The sequence below is a fragment of the Meles meles genome, chromosome 6 (genome assembly GCF_922984935.1).
Source record: "Meles meles chromosome 6, mMelMel3.1 paternal haplotype, whole genome shotgun sequence".
Classification (NCBI taxonomy): domain Eukaryota; kingdom Metazoa; phylum Chordata; class Mammalia; order Carnivora; family Mustelidae; genus Meles; species Meles meles.
This window is the reverse complement of record NC_060071.1, coordinates 44,963,591-44,977,565: the sequence shown is the minus strand read 5'-3', so window position 1 is coordinate 44,977,565 and position 13,975 is coordinate 44,963,591. Positions and strand designations below refer to the sequence as shown.

Genomic DNA, 13,975 nt, shown 5'->3' with positions numbered 1-13,975 from the left:
GAAGGATCATGCTACCCTTTGGATCAGAGAAGTCAATGAAAGGTTTTAACTTGTGAGATAATATCTATTGATTGGTTGTAGCTGCCAGAAATGCAGAATTGGGGATTCTCAGGCTGCTTGCTGTCTCAAAGAAGGATGCCATGACTGGTTAGTGGTGTCTGCCCTGATGTATAAGAGGGGAGAAATCCTGAATGCACACCAGACTTTGTCATGTTTGCTTTGGAAATTATTAAAATGGAATGTCAGAAATGATGCCAAAGACTTTAAAAAATCTGACTTTACCTGAGCTGTCTTTGCCCTACCCCAGCCCAGCCACCTCTTGAGTAGATCATATAGGAGTAAACTAATAAATTTAAAATCAGCTAACTATCACACTATTTTAATGATGCAAAACACCTCATCATAAATTATTTTGAAAGTAAGGTCAAGGACATCCAAATTATAAAATATCCTGAAGTCAGAATAAAAGCAACTGAGTTGGCATTTTCCTCCACAGGCATACTATAATGCCTAAGTGTCTCTTGCACTCAAGAAAATAAATATTTGAACTGATCCCCAAAGTTGCTTCATGTGACAGTCCCTACTCTTGCTTTTATTTCCAACTGCCTCCGCGAAGAGGAAGAATGAGATTATGCATGTGAAATATTTGTAGACTGTCAAGTTCTATATAATTGTAAATGTTCACCACCTTCTAGTATCTCAGGAAATTGGAAATTAATGGAAATAATGGAGTTCGAGCTATGAAATCTGTCACCTCCTGGCCTTTGGCCAAACCCATGCCTAAGCTCCTTCTGATAAAAACAATGGTTTACACTCATCTCTCCATCATGGATTAATTTGCCCAGCTTCAAGAGGGATACTGTAACTGGAGCAGAAGAGGGATTTCTTACCATTCTGTACCTAACGATCTCATGGGAGAACTGGAAAGGAAAACAAATGTCAGGTTAATAACCTCTTGGGGAAAAGCAAAAGCAATAATCATAGTAAGACCTGACCACAGTGTGTCTTGGTTTGGCACTGTTACTACTAAGCTTTGTCTCAGGAAGCAAGATCAGTCTAGCCCCCCTAGATTAGACTTCCACTTTTAACATGCCCCTGGGTCAAATGGACCAGTGCAGAGCTGGCCTTGGCTTCTCATGACAGGTCTCTGAAAAGACAATAAGCTGCGGAAGGTAACTGCTGATGTGCTGAGATGCAGCTGGGCACGTTCACTTCCCCTTATGAACAAGAAAGTGGAGATGTGGCCCAGCACTATTCAAAGCCATGGTCTAAAAGAGACTGTTAATATCATATAAGTTCCCAGAGATGAGAAGGAAAAAACTTTCTTACCTAAGGGATTTCAGGAACATGGGCGGAAGCAGGAAATTTTTGTCAAGAGAACACTCCTGGATTCCAGAAGAATCACACTGATGGATCCTCAACTTTTCTTAAGGCAAGCCTAGACTCTCAATATTGGCAGAGGCCTCTCCTAAATTAACATGTACTCTAATTTCACTGTACCACTAGTTGTGAGCTGGAGAAAAGTCCTTTTTAAATTTTCTAATGTCATTTATCTCTGATGTTGGAAAGAGAGAAAAGAGTCTTAATACATTGACTTTGTCTGGATTTTTTTTTTTTTTTTTTTTTTACTCCTTAGGAAGGGGACTATTATCTCCAGTAAAATATAGTCATGTCTTAGCAATCCATTTGTTGTTTATCCACTCAATGGGCTCCTCAAACAACATTATTAATTCCAGGATGAATTCCTCTTTGTGGGGGAGTAGTTGCTTCAACTATTCATTGTGCTGTGCTTAAAGAACAAAGACTAATTTTAAGAAGAGCCTCACCCAAAATTATGGTAGTAACCTAACAAATCTCACACCTACCTTTTCTACCATTCTTTCTTTATCCCTCCAATAAAATACACACTGTATTCTAAAGACAAAGCTAAATAATGGCTTGCTTATCTTACTTAAAATGATCTCTTTGGTCATCAGCCTCTCTCTGTGGGAGAATTAGAGGTTCCCTATAAAAGATCAGCATTCAGACGAACAGTTAGTTCCGGGTTGTTTGTTTTTAGTACAGGGACCATGTAATACAGTACACTATGAAATACACTTCACAAAATATCATCTTCTGAGTAGAAAATTTTGAACATGTTAGCCATTCTCCTCTGAAACCAGATAGCCTGGGCCAGAGCACTGTGTTGGTTTTCAGGAGTAATGATAATTCCCTCCCCACTTGAAGTACATTTATTGCTGAAAAGCCTGGTTTGAATAAATTACTGTTGGCAACAGTATTTCCCCCAATAGCTCTCAGTCAATTCCTAGATCAAAACCTCTTGCCTAGGGGTGCCTGGGTGGCTCAGTGGGTTAAAGCCTCTGCCTTCAGCTCAGGTCATGGTCTCAGGGTCCTGGGATTGAGCCCCGCATCTCTGCTCAGCGGGGAGCCTGCTTCCTCTTCTCTCTCTGCCTGCCTCTATGACTACGTGTGATCTCTATCAAATAAATAAATAAAATCTTAAAACAAACAAACAAAAAAACCCCCTCTTGCCTAGAGAACTATTTCTGAATTCTCATTCTGAGAGGACCTTATAGATGATTGTAAGTTCATGAAGCAATTCCCTGAGTGAGGTAGTTGCCACACAATCAACTCTCTAAGACTTAATTCATCTCAAATCAAGCAGAGGGAGTTCACTAGGTAAATGGTAGGAAAATGACTTGGGTGCTAATAAAAAATAGATGATCATGCATATTTCTCTGTCTTGACTTGGTCCACAAGAACAAATACATCTGGAAGCAACTGTAATAATTTCAGTTAGCTAGGTGGTTGCCATTTTAAGAGTTCTTTTTTTGAAATTTGTTTCAATGAAACATTTTTATAAACTCAAGTACCTACTGTTATAAATTCTTTTAAAATGAGATTGATTTCTCACTCAACTTCTGAGTTTGTTTTTCAGTTTAGGAAGAACAGAAAACCAACTCTTTCTTCGTCTAAAAATCCACAGATAAAATATGATCACTTTGGAAAATAGTTTGGTAGGGTCTTAAAGAGTTAAACATAAATTTACACATAGTCCAACAATTCCACTCCTTGGTGTCTGCCCAAGAGAAATGAAAATACAAAGTCCACACAGAGACTTGTAAACAGGTGCTCATAACAACATTACTCATAACAGCCAAAAAGTGGAAACCATCTAATGTCTGTCAACCATTGCATGGATAAACAAAATGGGGCATAGCCATAAATGCACTATAATTCAGCAACAAAACTACTAACACCTACTGCAACATGGATGATCTTAAAAAATATTCTGCCAAGAGAATATTTTACTTATTGCATAATTTTACTTATATGAAATGTCCAGAAAGGGCAAATATATAGAGATGGAAAACAGATTTGTGTTTGCCTGGGGCTGGAAGGTAGGAAGAAAGATTAACTGCAAAAAGACACAAAGGCCTTTTCAGGGTAATGGAATGTCTTAAAACTTGGCAGCGTTGACGGATGGTTACAAAACTCCACACATTTACTAAAAATTAATGAATGATACAAATAAAATGGGTGAATTTTATGATACATAGATTACATCTCAATAAAAATGTTTTAAAAGTATGCACTCACAGGGCGCCTGGGTGGCTCAGACATTGGGTGTCTGCCTTTGGCTCAGGTCAAGATCCCAGGGTCCTGGTAAGGAGCCCCGCATTGGGCTCCTTGCTCAGCAGGAAGCCTGCTTCTTCCTCTCCCACTCCCCTTGCTTGTGTTCCCTCTCTTGCTGTGTCTCTGTCAAATAAATAAATAAAATCTTAAAAATAAAAAAGTATGCACTCACAGACACACACACATATATACTGGTTTCTCTATCACCCAGAGTAAAGTCCAACATCCAAATTCTCTAATATGGCATGAAGTCTTTATCCCCTTCTCCCTTTCCAGTCCAATGGCTTTCATTTTCCACACACACACAACAGTGCAGTAGCTTTCCCCCTTCCCAAAAACATGCAGTGCTGTTTCACATATCTGCACTTTTCCCTACTGAAAACACACAACACCTTCTCTACACAGAGAACTCCAACTCACCTTTCAAGACATAATGTAAATTAAACTTCTCTGAACTGGAACCTAAGCTGTCTCACCAGAATAAGTTCTTTCCTCGTTGTGTTCCCAGAGAATCGATATATTTGTATGTGTGTATGTGTGCATGTGTTGTGTGTGTGTGTATGTGTGCCATTTCTTATTTGTATTGTAATCATCTATTTACAATGCCAACTCTACTGTGGGTTTTTGTGTTTTTAGAAGGCAGAAAAAAAAACTATATGCTGAGTATTTTACGTTGAACATCTACTCTTTGCAATGTACTTTTTACATGTTACTTCTAATCCTCACAACAACTCTGTAGGTGAGATATTACTGTCTCCTTTACCCAATTAGGAAACGAAGGCTCAAAGAGGAAACACATGTGTAGGATCACACTGGCAGTGAGCAGGAAAACTGAGATAAAACCGATATCAGCTAGACTCTGAAAAGCTATGCTGTTTTCACTAAACTGCTTCTGGCTCACAAGTAGAGCATAAAGAAGAAAGGATACATGTATTTAACGTATTGTAATGGCAAGAGTTATAAGACCTGATTTTTAGTATCCATTCTATCACTGATCATTTAATGTTGGAAAAGTCATTTGACAACCTGGGCCTCAGTTTCTTTATGAGGAAAATAAGTTGGACCAGGTAATCTCCAAAGTTCTTACTGGTTCTAAAAATTCTGATTCTGGTACTATCTTGCAACCACCAGAAATCAAATACACCAAATCAGAGCATGCTCTTTGATGATAATCTGTAATCTCAACACAGCCCATGTCTGGTGATGTTACCATAACACACTACCATGGCCTCATACCAGCAGCATTAGTGCTTGGACAATTCTTGAGCTGTTTCTTAAGCAGCTGTTAAAGAGTAGGACAGGACTCTCAATTCTCTCTGACTGCATGCTTTATGAGATAGTACCCAACACGTGGAATTCCACACTGCCTTGATGTCCATCTCTATTCTAGCATAGGCTGTCAACATCACTCACCTGATACAGGCTACCGGTACAGTGCCAGCCATTGTTCCAGCTGATTTGCAAGTATTCACAAGCATTGTCTCCTAACCTGCCTCTTCCCTACAACTCATTCAATACATTGCCAGATAAACTTTCCTGAAACGTAGAAACTCCCAGTGTGTCATTCCTCTGCTGATAAGCAACCTCCACTCCACAGTCCAGCATTTTATTTCTTGTACAATAAAGTCAGAATCCCGAGTCTGGCTTATATGTTCTTCTGTGGCTTAATCCCAATCTATTTTTCAAACACTTTCCCTCTACTACTCTTTATAGTCCTTGCATTCCTGACAAAATAAATTACCTAAGGGTCACTGTATTCAAGGCAGATTTTTAATAGAAGTATAATTTCTGTGTAAACATTATTTAAACAGTATCATAAATCATTGTAAAATTTAAAACATTCTTTCCTGCTAGCATACAAACTGGACTTGTTCATGCAATAGGTTTACGCAGTTTCTTGCGCTGGTCTTTTTCTAGAACGCCCTTTCCCATAATCTACATATCTCAAATTCTTCAAACGAGCTGCCCTATCAAGTTCCCAATATGGTAACTGACATGTAAGTATTCATTATATATCTTCAGCTATCCAAAGCTGCTTTCTGTCCCTCTCCTTAGTAATTTCTCTCCCTCTCCGAGCTCATACAATCTCTCTTAAGGAGCTTACTACTTTCTATGTTGCTTTATATTTTTTAATGTGAAAGAACCCCAATGATCAAAAGCTCTTGGAAACTCGGGTATTGGGACTTAGTCCTATGTGTACCCAGCACCAAACACAAATTTTAAAGTGCTCAATAAATATTAATGAACGAAAATAAAATTAGTGGGGAGCCACCAGAGTGGTTGCTGGTAGAAACTGACATCTGGAAATAGAGTGGGGATGGAGTGGAGGTGCTGTTATATGCCAAGTACCATGCAGAGTACAGCTTCATTCATTATTTCACTTAATCCTTTCCAAAACCCTAAGGAGGTGCTAATAGCTCCATTTTACAGATGAGGAAACAGGGATAGGGAAACTAATACATTTGCCAAAGGTCACAACCAAGTCTGTTTAGGTCTTCCCAGTACTGCACTTGTCGCCTGTCCCTCTTCTAACTTATCACCCCCTGAAAGTCAAGGACTTTTCTAGGACAACGCACAGCCCCTAGCCCCTTCCGCGGGGCGAGCCCCCGCAAACCCAGCCTCACAGTTTACATCCGAAGTACCCGGAGTACGGCAGTGAAGAGAACACGGACCCCGCCCGCCGCATCGTTGATGACGTCATTACGCAGGTCCGAGGCGGCGCGGCTACGTCCTTTAAATAAGGCCTTCCGAGGGCGCGCGCGACAGTGTGAGGAGTGGGGTGGGGCGTGTGGAGTGGGGGCCGCGGCCCGGGCCAGAGCCGCCGGGGACCACGAGGTGGGCGGAAAGGATGCCTTGCAGCCGAGACGCGGAAGGGAGGGCGCTGCCTTGCAGGCAGGCACGCTCGTGAGGGCGGGAGGAGGGAACATGGCGGCCCCCTCGGCCAGGCCAGGACCTTCCGCTCCAGGTTTTGGCGCGTCCCCCTACCCCCGGCTTTGCTCGCCCCTTTACTTGTCTTATTGGAACCTTGTTTCTTCTTCCGTCCCCTCTCCCTCAGCCGTTCCTTTTGTCTTCTTTAACTCCCCCTCCCCAACCCCGGACGGGGTCGTAATGTAAGAGATGGATTATTTGGGGGCAAGTCAGGCCCGTCGGGAGAGACCGACTCCTACATTTGACTGCTAGGTTCTCACATACTCCTTTATCGGTACGTTTGGGGGTAACAGGAGAAGCACAGAACGTAGAGTGGTCAAGTCAGATTTGCCATCCAGGTGATTCCTTTGTATGATTCTGTGAAATGTCATTTAAGTAACCTGGACCTCAGTCTTCTCAAAAGTGAGGTTCTTTTTGAAAGACTCATGATTTCCAGAGAGATTTTGTCCAGCATTGCTTGCCAGAATCTTGTCCCACAAGTGTGTATGATTGGGAAAACGGAAGCAAGATTTATTTGGGCAGTAAGGGATAGAGGGGAGCTGAGTTAAGACTTAAGCCCCATGCCCTTAAGTGATCTAGTACGTAAACAATGAGAACACCATTCAGTTTTGACTCTTCATTTCCACAATGAGTGTTCTGAAAGTTACCTTACTGGAGTAAGTTAAATGGAAAAGGACTCCTACATCAGCCTTACTGTTCTGCTACAAAGAACCAGGGGAGTATTCATCATTGTGCTGTATTCTGTTTTAGGTGTCCCTGGCAGTTGAGAGTCGGTGTTACAGGTTCTTACACACTTAAGTTAACAGCCCCTGGCCCAGCCAGTCACCTGCTTTTGATCTTGACTTTTTGTTTTTCCTCAGTTGAGTGTAGATTCTGGAGAAATTCTGCCTCCGCTGGAGTCTCCACTGCCAGGCAGCAGAATTGTGAGATAGAGTGAAGCAGAAACCTAGGAATATGAGCTCCATGATGGCCATGGGTGAACCAAGGCTGAACTGGTGAGTTACATCTGTTTGAAATCTAAAGAGGAGTGAAGTGGGACTGGTGGCTGAATTAGGAAAGGAGGGTTTCTGGCCTGGAGAGATTTGGAGGAAACAAAAAGAAGATACTAGTGACTCAGACTATACCCTGGTTTTACTTGCACATACTGAGTACTTTTGAGTCATAGCTGATTGCACTTCCCTCCTAAAATGGTAAAAGTTCATCACTCAGATTGCTACTAGATATAACTCCATCATGTTATTATTATTTTTCGTTGGTCTCTTAGTGAAGGAGAGAGGCTAGGACTCTCTTGCATCCCAAGAACCTTGCCCATTTCTGTACAACTAATAGAAAGACCCTCTTTAAGAAGAGACAAGCTTCATTTTATTATATGAGAACCTATATCAAGTGATAATATAAATGCATAGACTGTGTTTTAGAAGTGTATGAGAACTTCACAAATAGAAGACTTGGTAAGTGTAGTTCTGTAGGGCTCTAATACATGTGCTGTTCTAAATCAGTTTAACACAGATTTACTGAGCATCCACTGTTCACTAGTCAAAGAGGAATACTAAAGTTACAAGAGATTACAAAGATGACTTATATAGTACCTGATTGAATCATAAGATTCAATCAGTATGAGCTCAGTAAGTTTTTTGTTTGTTTGTTTGTTTGTTTGTTTTCGCAAACAGTGCTCCCCCCCAAGGAGCTCACTGTCCTTGAGCCCATGAGTTTGTTTTTGTATGGTGTGCAAAAACCTTTTAACTGGGGCGCCTGGGTGGCTCAGTGGGTTAAAGCCTCTGCCTTTGGCTCAGGTCATGATGCCAGGGTCCTGGGATCAAGTCCCACATTGGGCTCTGCTCATCGGGGAGCCTGCTTCCTCCTGTCTCCCTCTCTGCCTGCCTTTCTCCCTACTTGTGATCTCTGTCAAACAAATAAATAAAATCTTTAAAAACAAACAAACAAACCAACCAAAAAACCTTATAACTTAATGAGCTTTCACAGAAACGGTACCATAACACGTAGTAAGAAATTACACTTGCATAGCAAGCAAGACATTCTAATTTTTATCATTTATACTTTAACCATAGTTGTGGAGTTTTTGTTTGTTTTTTGATAAAACCTTTAAAAACAATCAGTGGGGGTAAATAATCCTAAAATTTCCTGTGTGGGAATGGGCCAGCCAGAAGTTACCATTTAATAGATTGTTCTGTTTTAAATTTTAGGAGTTGTATACATTTAAGCTCCTTACCATAATGAATGTGTTCAGATGCTGCACAGATGCTCTTAAATGCCATTGACATTATGAAACCAAATGTAGTTTACAGCCTTTGCACAGTATTGTAGCCCTTGGAACTACATTTTTCCACAAAATCTTAATAATCTTTGTCCTTTCTAGGTTATGGTTCTCATTGCTTTTAATTCCTTCAACCAGCATTTATTGGTTCTTTACTATATGTAATATGTTATATCTAATTATGATGTTATAGAAAATCATAGAAGACTTTAGAAGTGGTTTTTGCTGAGGCACACCATTTATCACATTTGCCAAGTTAATGAGAATAGGTAGGGTAGTTAGTCTTTGTAGCTGCCGTCTTGTGACCTGGCACAATAATGCATGAAACAAAATTAAGTTGAGAAGTATTTTCTTTCAGCAGCCAAACATCTTAAATGTTATGCCACAGAGCCTGAGGTCAGCCCTTCCCCTGACAGACTCTTACTCTACCTCAGTCTGTTCTATTTTTAACTCTTAAGTATCTCTGATGTTTAATTGGGTATTTTTTTTAAAGATTTTATTTATGTATTTGACAGAGATCACAAGTAGGCGGAGACACAGGCAGAGAGAGAGGGGGAAGCAGGCTCCCCGATGAGCAGAGAGCCTGATGTGGGTCTCAGTCCCAGGACTGAGATCATGACCTGAGCTGAAGGCAGAGGCTTAACCCACTGAGTCACCCAGGTGCCCCTTTAATTGAGTATTAATAGAAAAAGCAAAGCTGATTATTTGAACAGGAGAGTTTCAGATTGAGCCTAGGCTAAAAGCTATCCAAGTAAAATATCTAAACTCAAACATCTGATACATGAAATTAAAATTATCAAGAGGTGATTATCTAGGAAAGGGGCTGTAGGGGGCATGTAGTTGTAAACTACAATTGTACCATTATGCTGCTTAGTCTAGCATGAGATTTTGAATTTTCAAATATAAGTAAATTACTTTGTTTCACAGGGATGTTCCCCCCAAAAATGGCCTTAAGACATTTTTCTGTCGAGAAAATTATAAAGACCATTCCATGGCTCCAAGTTTAAAAGAACTATGTGTTTTATCTAACAGGTAATATATTTATTTTGTTATTTTCATATTTGACTGTTATTTTTCTGGCAATTGAAGTTTCATATCTGTATCCACTATTAAACATTCAAATTCTAAAAATGTAAAAATTTTTAAAAATGGAAGAATCCAGTACCCAAGGATGACTAGTCTTTGGTATATGTGTATTTATATATATAGATATATATTAACAAATCTTTTGGACCTTTCGCCACACAGATATAAAAACAAAAATGAGATCATACTATAAATAATGTAAAATACTATAAAACTGTTTTACAGTTTGCTTTTTCATTTAAAATAATATTTCATGTATCTTTCCATGCCTCTGTATATAGCTTAATCTTAATTGTTGCATAATAGTTCATTATATAGATATACTTTTAACTTACTTAGCTAGTCTGATAGGGCAAAATGTGTTCCTCTTTTTTGTAATTATAAGTAAGGCACTGATGAAATTTTGTAATTTTTATAAGATAATTTCATAGAAATTGAGTTCAATCAGATGGCATATGCATTTTATATTTTTTTTTTAAATTTTTTTAAATTTTTATTTTTATTTATTTTTTTTTTTTTATTTATTTGACAGAGAGAAATCACAACTAGGCAGAGAGGCAGGCAGAGAGAGAGAGGAGGAAGCAGGCTCCCCGTGGAGCAGAGAGCCCGACATGGGGCTCGATCCCAGGACCCCGGGATCATGACCTGAGCCAAAGGCAGAGGCTTTAACCCACTGAGCCACTCAGGCACCCCTGCATTTTATATTTTAATAGATACTGCTAAATTTCCAGAGATTTTTTTCCTCTCTGATATGGGCATGCCTATTGAATGATAATTCTCCCTTCTTACTGCTTGCTTGCCTGTAGCAGCTCTTTCCTTTGTGATTGGCTATTTCTATTCTGTTGTGGTTGAGGCTTGAAACCAATTGGGTTTATTAGAATGGACTGTAAATATGCCAAGTGAGAAATGGGAAGTTTCTCTACAGGAGCTCAACATTTACTTTCATCCTTCTCCATTCATTTTGCAATTGAGGAAGCGTATTTCTAGCCTCTGTTGGAATGGTCCCCATCTGTTCCTGCCTTCTCAGTGCCCTTTCTGTCAATTAGCATCCCTTCTTACTGCTATATTTTCGTTCATTCGGTTTTTTTTTTTTTTAAGATTTTATTTATTTATTTGACAGAGAGAGATCACAAGTAGGCAGAGAGGCAGGCAGAGAGAGTGAGAGGGAAGCAGGCTCCCTGCCGAGCAGAGAGCCTGATGCGGGACTCGATCCCAGGACCCTGAGATCATGACCTGAGCCGAAGGCAGCGGCTTAAACCACTGAGCCACCCAGGCGCCCTATTTTCGTTCTTTCTTGATCAGTGTTTAAAGGTGCACAAATTTTTCCTGTCTCAATCCCTGGACTCCGTGTTACTTGCTTACCTCTTCTGTTATTTGTACTTAGATTTCTTGAAAAACTTGTATGTGTTTGCCAGGAGGAAATGAGGGACAAAAAACTATGACATGCAAAAAATGTTTAACAAAATGGCAATAATAGTAAGTCCCTCCCTGTCAATAATTACTTTAAATGAATTAAACTCTCCAGTCAAAAGACAGACTGGGAGAATGGATTAATAAAACAGGATAAAACACTTGGTTGCACATCTCACTACATTTGCTTTCACTGAACATCCCCCTCTAATCTGGCCTCCACCCTCACTAGTCTACTAAAACTTCCCCTCTCAAGATCTTTGGTGGCCTCTCAACTATGAAGATATGTCACTCTCCTAGTTTTATGGTGATGGTGGTATTTCTTAGTCTCCTTTACCATATTGGCTCATTATACTCTGGAGCTTTTAAGAAATACTGATTTGGCATGGAGCACTAAGTGTTATATGCAAACAATGAACCATGGCAAGAATGGAAAGCTAAATGATGTACTAAAACTAATGTTTGTACAAAATATTTGTACAAAAACTAATGATGTACTATATGGTGACTAACATAACATTAAAAAATTTTTTTTAATAAATAAAAAAGAGGGAAAAAAAAGAAATACTCATTTTGTACTCTCAACCCATACTTTTGCATCTGAACCTTTAAGGATGTCTGTGGAATCAATTAATTGACCCCACTGATACTCATTTATTGGTTGTTTCCATTCCTTTCTTATTAAAACACTGAGCATCCTTTTTATATATATGTTGATATAAGTAGGATAAATTCCTGAAAGAGAAAATATATATATATATATATATATATTTTGTTTTGATAGATGCTACCAGAATGCCATTGAAAGCATTTTTTTAAAAAGTGCTTTTTTGATTCATCAGATGAATAAGTAAGTTCACATAAAAGCAAGTAGATGTTGTAAAAAGAGGCAATTTTAAAAGCAACATTCTTGCCTAAGTGCATAATTATAATGTCTTTGCTAATATTACTTACAGAAGGTTGAGTAGATCCCGCATAAATGCATCTATGGATTTTAAAAAATATTTGTTATTCAACTTGTACCATTTCTTGAGGATAACTTAATTTCTTTTTTTAATTTCTTAAAACTTATTATCAGAGAATTGCCTTTGTTTATTTGAATCAGAGTATCTACCAATTCTAGGATCCTGGAAGATGAGGGTAAAAATGTATATCTTCACCTTTTTTTGAAAGTAAAATGAACATGTATCTTAAAAACAGAAAACAAAAACTTCTCACCACTCTGTGTACTTTCATCTCAGCCTTCATCTTTTCAAACTAAATATTTTTAATATTAATCTTCATTCTGTACTGCTTAATTATTTTGTTATCAAATTTAGCTCTAGTCAGCATGTCGTAGGTGTGGGTTATAGTCTGAATTATATAAGGGAGATGACATCTCACTGGCAATTGCATACAGCTTCTAAAATATTTTCTTATTAGAATATGCTTTATTTTTCTTTATATTTCTGTATAGCACAAAATAATTAGTATAATTTAACTTTTAGCATAGAAAAAATAAAGACCTAAGGCACTGATTTCAATGTTTCTAATCTTTTTTGCTCACATTGATTTTACTAAGTTTTGTTACAGTAAGGAGTGGATTTTCAGATTATTAATTTACAGACATTTTATTAGTGGAAAAATGTAAAACTTTTCTTAGCCCTAATTTTGTGTTTTTTTGTGTGTTCTCTAACATATTTGGGAAAATACTTCTAATTACTCTGCTTTCTACAGTAGGAGGTTTTTATTCAACCCTTCTCCCTCTACTGGAAGGTAAACATTTACCTTTTTTTAAATTAAAGTTTTGGTTACACTTATAACTGAGTTTTGAGCCAACAATGGGGAAAGTGGCTTCAAATGAAAATTATGAAATTTTAACATGTTTAATATAGAAAAGTATAAATCAAATTCAGGAGGTATAGGTAGACTTTAGATGGGGGCTAGAAGCTCCATTTCCAACTGCTACTTAAAGAAGCAACCCAAACCAGTAGACTTGAAGCATAGGAGACTAAAAGTTTGAATTCTGCCTTTTTTTTTTTTTTTTTAAAGAAACTTTAAGCAAAAAAGGAGAATAGGTGGTTGACAAAATGAAGGGGGAAAACTTCAAACCATCAAGTAAAATAAAATATAATGCTGTAAATGTGGATAGAGAAACCCTGTCAGATGCTTCTGGCTTGCACCCTGATGAAGATTTTGACAGCACTGCACTCGGAAATGATCTTGATGTGCTGCCATTTCATTCTTTGCTGAATGTAGCCAATTTAAACTGCTAGAATTTCTTGACATTCCTACTCTGGCATATCTGAGTCAGCATCTTGTTGCTGCAGCAGCTTAATTAAATTTGCCAGTTTGTGCCACAAGGACAGACATGTTCTCATATTCAGAGAGACAGCTGTGAAGCAGTATTGTTAAGAGTTGCGGACACAATACTGTTAGGTTTGAATAGCTCTCAAGACATTTTCTAGTGAGAAATCAATTTGCTGTAATACATTTCTCCCAAGATCAGCAGTTAATATTCATTTTGTTAACCTAAAATATGCTTATTTTTATACAGTTATTGAAAAACTTTAGTAGCTGAGTATGTCTTCTTTCACCTGTATTATTTTCAGAGCCAATCTAAGCTTCCTTATTTTAATTTCCAAAATTCTTTTCCCAGTC

The 13,975-nt window shown here is 38.5% G+C and overlaps 1 protein-coding gene across 4 annotated transcripts in view; it reads left to right on the top strand.

Annotated features, from left to right (window-relative positions):
* The first annotated feature begins 6,383 nt into the window (after positions 1-6,383).
* ICE2 (interactor of little elongation complex ELL subunit 2) overlaps positions 6,384-13,975 on the top strand; it is a 64,996-nt gene continuing 57,404 nt past the window's right edge. Inside the window, exons 1-4 of one of the 4 annotated variants that reach the window (XM_046010238.1) lie at positions 6,398-6,471; positions 6,692-6,838; positions 7,425-7,559; positions 9,767-9,871. In XM_046010238.1, coding sequence (XP_045866194.1) covers positions 7,519-7,559; positions 9,767-9,871 — 146 coding nt within the window. In that variant the 5' untranslated portion in view covers positions 6,398-6,471; positions 6,692-6,838; positions 7,425-7,518. The other 3 variants (XM_046010239.1, XM_046010240.1, XM_046010241.1) reach the window with 3 other exon arrangements.